Consider the following 8,478-nt stretch of genomic DNA (forward strand, 5'->3'; position numbering starts at 1 on the left):
CACTTTTTAAAAAAAAACCCAGCAGGAAAACAAAACACTTCTGTGGGCCGATTGCTGTCCGCGGAAGGCCAATTTGTGAGCACCTTCAAGAATCACTGAACATTTCCAATACTCCCCCCACAGAAGGGTCCAGTAGTAAAAGGAACCGGGGGCTCCACCCCCACGCAGGCTCCGCCTCTGTTACGTAGACGCGCGTACAATGGCGTCACTTGGAGCGACCCAGGCATGCGCACTTCCCCAGCACAAGCGGTGAGGACACAAGCGCGACCCGGAAGGCCTTCTCGCTGCACGACAAAGCAGGCGTGAGTGGGGCTGATGGCGGAGAGTGCAGCAGAGGCCCCAGCCGAGAGTGGGAGCAGTGGCGACTCAGGAGCGTGCTTGGTGGAACGGGGAGTGGCACCCATTAAACCTCGGTGAGTCGCCGGGACAGGAGGAAAAATAAAAACCTCACGGGGCCTTCCCGGCACCCGTAGGGCAGCTCGAGTGGTGCATGCCGGGAGATGGGGCAGCCCAGGGCGGGAAGCTCGCAGGCTTCTGGGCTGTTCCTCTGTGGCGGTACCTGATAGTGCATGTTGGCGGCTGTTATGAACATTAAGGAGGGCACAGGGCATCCAATTGTGGGCAGGGTTTGAGGCGAGGGTGGCAATGCAGGCTGGGGACCGTAGTCTCAGCGTATGTCAGGAATAGTGCATGTGCACCTTCAGGCAGCTGCAGTTGTATAGGCTGGAACTTGTGTCTGAAGCGATTGCCGCGAGGCGGGCTGGGGCTTGTAGGGCCAAAAGGTGTGCTGCCCAGTGGAAGCTGTGGTCCCGTTGTAAGGCATGCTGGGACATGTAGTTTCTTTTAGCCTAACGTGGCCAGGGACGTACATGCCTGATGCCTGTAATTGGGGCAGTGGGAACTCAAAGACGAACTAGGCCCTACCTGTGGTCTTGAGGTGCTCCCAAACTGGCAGATGTCCAGTTCTAACTAGTGAGCTAGATCCCTATCAACAAAAGCATGTAAGCAGAGGCAAGTGTTCTCAGTCCCTTTCCCCAGTGTCAGTTGAGTCCACTAGCGAGGGAATACATCAACAAGCCTTCCTTTATCCTACTTCTCTGCTGGCAGTTACCTCACCACCAAGGAGAAGTTCCATGAATTCCTGGAATCCGGAGGGCAAGAGAAGCCTAGCGGGGAAACTGAGGCAGGAAATGCTTATGGCTCTGACCTGACTGAGCCTGAGGCCAAGCGGATCCGACTGGAGGACAGGCAGCCAGGAGAGGGCCCCAAGGAGGAGGAAGCTGAGCCTGATGAGCAGCCTGAGGTTCAGAAAAGAGCCCGGGGCCAGAATAAGTTGCGGTCTCACATGAAACCCACCCACTATGACAAGAACAGGCTCTGCCCCTCCCTGGTGCAGGTTAGTATCTTTATCACCAGAAAGTTCCAGAAGCCTTCAATTTGAGCCTCTCTGTCCTCCGATCATTCCTCATGGTGTTGTGATGTAAATATCATTATTGTTCCTTTTTCCAGTTGAAGAAACTGAGGCACAGTGAGATTACTGACTTTCCCAAGGGCACACAGCCAGGAGGGGAGAAATCTGAGGTTCAAAGCCTGGCTGCCCCCAGCCCATCCCTCTCCTCCCTCATTGCCTCCCTGTTTCCCTGCAGGAATCAGCTGCTAAGTGTTTTTTTGGTGATGACTGTCGCTTCTTACATGATGTGAGCTGCTACCTAAAGACCAAGCCAGCTGACCTGGGCCCCCGCTGTGTATTATTTGAGACCTATGGCAGGTGCCCATATGGTGTGACCTGCCGCTTTGCTGGGGCCCATCTGGGGCCTGAGGGCCAGAACCTGGTGCAGGAGACCGCAGTCCAGGCCCCTCCAGTCCGCAATGTCTTGGACAAGGCTCTGCAGCAGCAGTTGCGAAAGCGCAAGATCCACTTTGAGCGTGCTGAGCAGGCCCTGTGCCAGCTAGGCAAGGGCCACCTGTCAGGCCCCACCCCTTCTGCCACTGCCCCGAAGGTTCCAGGCACTGCGAGTGCCCAACAGCAAGACAACTCTGACACCAAGCAGGCCCCCCTGGGGCCCGGCCCTGGTACCCCTCCCAGCAGCCCTGTGCAGACCTGCGGGCCCCTGACAGATGAGGACATAGTCAGGCTGCGGTCCTGTGAGAAGAAACGGGTATGTGTCACTCATGCTTCCCTAGCATTGTGGGGAGCTGAAAGAGCTGGACACGCACTCCCAGACCCAGAGTCAGAGAGTCAGGGCTGAGGCAGAAGGAAGCAGTGGGACTGGAGTTTCGATAGTTGACTAGACGCTATCCAGGAGAGAACATGGAGAAAAGAACATTTCTCACAGAGGAATTGATTGTCCCGTACAGAGATCAAGAGATAAAAGGGGGCAAGGCCGGTGGTCAGAGCAAAGAGTATTCTAGATTGTGAGAAGAGGCTGCAAAATCCATATTGGAGGGTAAAGCCTCACTGTGTTTTCTTTCCTTCTAGCTTGACATCAGTGGCAAATTGTACCTGGCCCCCCTTACCACGGTAGGACCCATGTGGGATGGTCTGAGTGGTGGCAGGGTGGTCACCTTGACTGCCCAATGCCTACCGGTTTCAAGGCTTCCAGCTGAGGACACTAGCTGTGGGGGGCAGGTGTTTGAGGTCCCTGCCTGTCACACCCTCATTTGTTTGTGTTCCTCATTGCTCCCAGTGTGGGAACCTGCCCTTCCGGCGAATCTGTAAACACTACGGGGCTGATGTGACATGCGGAGAGATGGCTGTCTGCACCAACCTGCTACAGGGCAAGATGTCTGAGTGGGCCCTACTCAAACGTCACCAGTGTGAGGACATCTTTGGTGTCCAGGTTGGTGCTGCCCCGAGAGAGGGAGGAAGGGCTTTCAGCTGCCAAGATTTGGAGCAAGGTTCAGGGTTGGCTGTCCTGGATCCCAGGCCTGCTTTAATCACCTCTCAGATCCCTCTCACCCCAGCCAAGCACCTCCAAAGGCTGAGGACCTTGGCATGGGGCCAGGAAGGCATGTCCCCTCACTCTCTCTGCTCCAACACCTGCCACAGCTGGAGGGCCCCTTCCCTGACACTATGACCAAGTGTGCTGAGCTGCTGAACCGCACCATCGAGGTGGATTTCGTGGACGTCAACGTAGGCTGCCCCATCGACCTTGTGTACAAGAAGGTAGCAGCCATTCAGTCCTGGATCTCCAGAGCAGGCAGAGGGTGGGGTAGATGCCTGGGACCTGGCTCTGTTTCTGCTTGAGTCCTTGGGAACCTGCGGGGGCCCTGTGTCTCAGTTTCCCTATTTGCATAGCAAGGGCAATGATGTGCGTCAGGCCCAGCCTGGGTGCTGTCCTCAGTTGCTCCAGCCAGCCCATCTTTTCCAGGGTGGGGGCTGTGCCCTCATGAACCGCTCAGCCAAGTTGCAGCAGATTGTTCGTGGCATGAACCAGGTATGCCCCAAGATGTCCCCACCTTTTCCCCACCCAGCCCTGGGCTCTGCTGACCATACTCATCCCTGCAGGTGCTGGATGTGCCTCTGACAGTAAAGATCCGCACGGGCATCCAGGAACGTGTGAACCTGGCACACCAGCTGTTGCCTGATCTGCGGGACTGGGGGGCAGCCATGGTCACGGTGGGTCTTGGGGTACAGTGGGTATCGGAGCCTTGGAGGTATACCAGCGACCCTTTCTAATGATCTCTCTTTTCTTCTTCCCTCTTTATCTCGGCTCTCTCTGTCTCCTGTCTCCGTCTGCCTGTCTGTCTCTCTCTCTGTCTCAGCCTGGGTCTCTCTCTATCTCTCTCTTTCTCTGTTTGATGCTCCACCTCCCTGGACCTTCCTACCCTCCCCATGTGGCTGCTTTTCCTCCAGCTCCATGGCCGCTCTCGGGAGCAGCGCTACACCAGGCTGGCTGACTGGCAGTACATCAAGCAGTGTGTGGCGGCAGCCAGCCCCATGCCCCTGTTCGGTGGGTGCCCTGCCACTCAGTTCAGACCTCCATACCCTATCATCAAAGGCCACACAAGCCTGGGCCCACCCCCCTACCTGAGACCCCAACTCCCTACCTAAGATACCTCCCTGCCCCAGTGGGGGCTACTGGGCTGGCAAGAACTCCTCAAGAGCTGGCTTTCCTGCCTGCATGCAGCTTCCTGAGGCCACTGTCTCTGTTCCTCAGGAAATGGGGACATCTTATCTTATGAGGACGCTAACCGCGCCATGCAGACTGGAGTTGCTGGAATCATGATTGGCCGGTAAGAGCGCCCAGTGCCTGGATGACTATAGACAGTTGAGGCCCAGCCTGCAGCTTAGGGAGAATGAGAGTGCATCGGAGCTCTGTCACTCTTGTCATGGCCCAACTGCTTCACCTCCTGGTCCGTCTGTCCCCAGCAGGTGGCCCTGTCTGCATAGAGATGCTCGGGTTGCAGCTGGCAGGGGCAGGAAGGACTAGAAATTTCTACATTTGTAGGCTTGTGGTTTTGGGTTGGAACTCTTGGGCTTTGAAGGTTGTGTGAGCACAGCTGGAGAGTCTTAAGACTGGGTTTGGGGCAGCCTCTGACCACTCCCTGCCCTACAGTGGTGCCCTGCTCAAGCCATGGTTGTTCACGGAGATCAAGGAGCAGCGGCACTGGGACATTTCATCATCCGAGCGCCTGGACATCCTGCAGGATTTCACACATTATGGCCTGGAGCACTGGGGCTCAGACACTCAGGGCGTGGAGAAGACCCGCCGCTTCCTCCTCGAATGGCTCTCCTTCCTGTGCCGGTGGGCATGGAGCAGCTAGGGTGGGGTGCTGGTGATGAGGCCAGCCTAGTCCAACCCTGTCCCCACCTTCCCACAGGTATGTGCCTGTGGGCCTGCTTGAGCGGCTCCCACAGAAGATCAATGAGCGGCCCCCCTACTACCTGGGCCGTGACTACCTGGAGACACTCATGGCCAGCCAGAAGGCAGCTGACTGGATCCGCATCAGGTGCCTGGGGACCGAGGAGTGGGGGTGGAGGGTGTGTGGGGGTGGGGGTGGCCCAGGCCCCAGACCTGACTGGTCCTGCCCTCCATTCACTCTCCTCACAGTGAAATGCTGCTGGGACCAGTGCCACCCAATTTCGTCTTCCTGCCAAAACATAAGGCCAATGCCTACAAGTAGCTGCTGGGGTGGGAGGGGATGCTGGAGGGTCCCCATAGTGTGTGAGAATACAATAAACTTTATTCTTTTAAGTTTTTATTTATTTATTTTAGAGAGAGATGAGAGAAACATTGATTTGTTCCACTTATTTATGCATTCATTGAGTAGTAGTTTTTGTTTTTTTTTACAGAGACAGAGTCAGAGAGAGGGATAGATAGGGACAGACAAAAACAGAGATGAGAAGCATCAATCATCAGTTTTTCATTGCGACACCTTAGTTGTCCATTGATTGCTTTCTCATATGTGCCTTGACCGCGGGCCTTCAGCAGACCGAGTAACCCCTTGCTCAAGCCAGCGACCTTGGGTCCAAGCTGGTGAGCTTCACTCAAACCAGATGAGCCTGCGCTCAAGCTGGTGAACTCAGGGTCTCGAACCTGGATCCTCCGCATCCCAGTCCGATGCTCTATCCACTGCACCACCGCCTGGTCAGGCCACTGAGTAGTTCTTATATGTGCCCTGATCAAGGATCAGACCTGCAATTTAGGCATATTGGGATGATGCTCTAACTAATTGAGCTACCTGGCCAGGGCCTAAACTTTATTTTAAAACTCAGGCTTTTTTGTAACCCTGATGCTGCCCTTTATCCCACTCCCAGGAGCTCTCCCTGGATACCTGCTCATCCCTGTCCCTGTCGGCTCCTTACCTCTTTCCTCACTCATTCACCAGTTTCCTAATCTCTCCCAAGGTGGCCTTGACCACAAAGAAGCCACTGGAGCTTAAGGGGGGAGGCCTGGCCTGACCAGGAGGTGGCACAGTGGATAGAGCATTGACCTGGGATGCTGAGGATCTAGGTTCGAAGCCCTGAGGTTTGCCGGCTTGAGCATGGACTCGCCAGCTTGAACATGGCTTGTGCCCAAAGGTCGCTGGCTTGAGCAAGGGGTCACTGGCTCGGCTGGAGCCCTTGGGTCAAGGCACGTATGAGAAGTAATCAATGAACAACCAAGTTGCCACAACTAAGAGGTGATGCTTCTCATCTCTTTCCTTTCCTGTCCCTCCCCCCACCTCCACTAAAAAAAAGGGAAGGGAGGCTGGCCTGTTGTGTTATGGATCAGGGTGGGCTGCCTAGAGGAAGGGGCCTCAGCTGTCAGATTGGCATTGCTGGTAAAGGCAGAAGGCAGCATACTAAGGCCCAGGGTTTGTCCCACACTTTATGGCAGATGTCTTTGGTTACCTTAGTTTCCCCTCTGTCCCTGCTCACCAGCCCCCATACCTCCAATATCCGGAATCCTGACCAGTGGGCGGGCCACAGGCTGGAACCTGCTGCCCTGAGTAACCAGGCAAACAGAACTCTGCGGGACTTCTGAGCCTGTTTTCTGCGTGGCTGCCTATGCTCCCACCCGGCCTGCCTCCTGTCTGGGCCCACTGCTTCCCCATGCAGCACCCCAAGCCCTTCTACACACCTCTAGCTCCCCAAGAAAGTTTCCTCCCTGGAGGCCTGGATGGCAGCGAGGGGCCTGGCCGCCAGCCCGCTCCTTCCTGCACAGAGCCTCTTCCCATTGTGGGTACGAATCGAGGAGTGGGGGGGTGGCCTGATGAGGGGATGAGGACCTGAGCGCTACCCATTAGCTTTAGGACCACACGCACCCGCCTGCCTTTGTTCACAGGTTCCTCCAACCTGTATCCCCCAAACCTGGAGAAAGAGGTGTTTCCAGCTCCTCCAGCAGGTACTGGCCTCTTCCCAGCCCTTGATTAGGCCCCAGGAGTGGGTTGAAGTGGGCAGGGCCATCTTGTCTCCACCGTGTCCCTTGACAGCTCCCAAAGGCAAGGTTTGTGTACCTGTTTCACGGAGGCACACACCCCATCTAGACAAGAACCTGACGACAAGGCCGGTGGCTCTTGTCCCCTGACGGGTCTCCCAAACCAGGCTCACCCACAGGCTCCCAGAGTTTGGGCCGTGCCTCCCCCACCATCCCACACTGCCTCCCCAAGGTAGGGGGGTCCCAGCCTTGTCCCTCTCAGGGCTGCCCTTCCTGGGCCCGCAGGTTTCCAGATGGCGCCCTGCGGCTGCTTCTTTGACCCCCGCATTTACCGAATTGAGTGGGCCACCACCGACTTCGGCCAGTCGTCCCTGTACAAGCTGGCAGCAGTGGGTGGCGGGATGCTGGCTGGGGGCCCCGCCTCACCAGGCACCTATCTCCTAGAGCCCCAGCACTACCTCAAGGCCCCAGTGCCACCTCCGCCATACCCCCATTTTCAGCCAGTGCCTGGGGGACCCCAGTACCTCATGCCCTACTTCCAGCCAGACAGACCTGGGCCCGAGGCCCAAGGCTTCATGGGGGATGGGGGGGGCCCTGCCTTTGTCGAGCTGCCCCCACCCCTGCTCAAGGAAGGCCTGGTACCCCTGCCACCACAGCTGCCCTGCAAGGAAAACAAAGTGCCTCCTCGTCTCATCACGCTGCCCACTGAGGCTGCACTGCCCCCTGTGGCCTATGGCCACCTCAAGGGTCGCCTGAACCAGTTCCAAAGGCCTGGGGAGCCCCTGGCCTTTCCCACCAAGGACCTGCAGGGCAGTGGCACTGGGCCGGGCCTGCTGTACCCACCAGGCCCTGGGGACCTCAAGGCAGCTGAAGCAGAGGCAGCCCCACTGGGAGCAGGTGAGACCAGGTCCCCTGAGGAGGCCAGGGCCTTTGTGCTGCCTGAAAAGGTGCTGCTAGAAGACGCCATGAAGCTCTTTGACTGCTCTCCAGGGGTTGCCGAGCCTGAGGGTTCCTTGTGCAAGGCCCCTGGGCCAGCCCTGCCTGACAGCGGGGGTGGTGGGGATGACGCCTCTGGTGACATCCGCTCGCTACACCTGCCAGATGAGTTGCTGTCCTTCGACTACAGTGTGCCTGAGATCCTGGACACAGTGTCCAACGTGGAGTACTTTTTCAACTTCAAGGCCCTCGACGAGGAGCCACCCCCCTGCCCAGGCCCCCCTGCCACCACCACTGTGGCCCCTACACTTCGGGCTGACCCCCCCAGCAAAAGAAAGTCCAATGCCTCTGCCAGCAAGAAGGGGAGGCAAGGAGGCAAGAGTAAGCAGGCCGTGGGCCTGGCCAGCGCCCCACCCCCAGTACCCAGGCTGGACCTGGGAGCCACCCCCCATTAAAGCGGATTTGATCTCAGCCCAGTGTCTGCTCAGTGGCAATGGGACACATTAGGCTGGGGTGGACATGAAGGGTGGTCTCCCCACCTGCTCCACCATCCAGTGGGTCCTGAACCATGTAGGGACGCCCTCCCTGCAGGACCGCAGCACTTCTTAGGTGCTAGGCTTCCAGACTAAGCCGAGAAGACCTTGATTCTGGATTCTGAATCCCTTGTTTTCCTGGCCTT

The 8,478-nt window shown here is 57.3% G+C and overlaps 2 protein-coding genes across 2 annotated transcripts; both read left to right on the forward strand.

Annotated features, from left to right (window-relative positions):
* Positions 1–233: 233 nt before the first annotated feature.
* DUS3L (dihydrouridine synthase 3 like) lies at positions 234–5,198 on the forward strand. The gene is made up of 13 exons (XM_066274795.1): positions 234–413; positions 1,108–1,396; positions 1,647–2,159; positions 2,480–2,521; positions 2,688–2,840; positions 3,050–3,166; positions 3,372–3,437; positions 3,509–3,619; positions 3,857–3,953; positions 4,161–4,236; positions 4,560–4,748; positions 4,825–4,953; positions 5,055–5,198. The coding sequence occupies exons 1-13, from the start codon at positions 316–318 to the stop codon at positions 5,125–5,127; spliced, it is 1,953 nt and encodes a 650-aa protein (XP_066130892.1). The 5' UTR covers positions 234–315; the 3' UTR covers positions 5,128–5,198.
* Positions 5,199–6,538: 1,340 nt separating this feature from the next.
* PRR22 (proline rich 22) lies at positions 6,539–8,254 on the forward strand. The gene is made up of 3 exons (XM_066253371.1): positions 6,539–6,668; positions 6,771–6,830; positions 7,149–8,254. Exons 1-3 carry the CDS (start codon positions 6,539–6,541, stop codon positions 8,252–8,254), a joined length of 1,296 nt encoding a protein of 431 aa, XP_066109468.1.
* Positions 8,255–8,478: the final 224 nt, after the last annotated feature.

This window comes from Saccopteryx bilineata, chromosome 1, assembly GCF_036850765.1.
Source record: "Saccopteryx bilineata isolate mSacBil1 chromosome 1, mSacBil1_pri_phased_curated, whole genome shotgun sequence".
In the NCBI taxonomy this organism is placed as follows: domain Eukaryota; kingdom Metazoa; phylum Chordata; class Mammalia; order Chiroptera; family Emballonuridae; genus Saccopteryx; species Saccopteryx bilineata.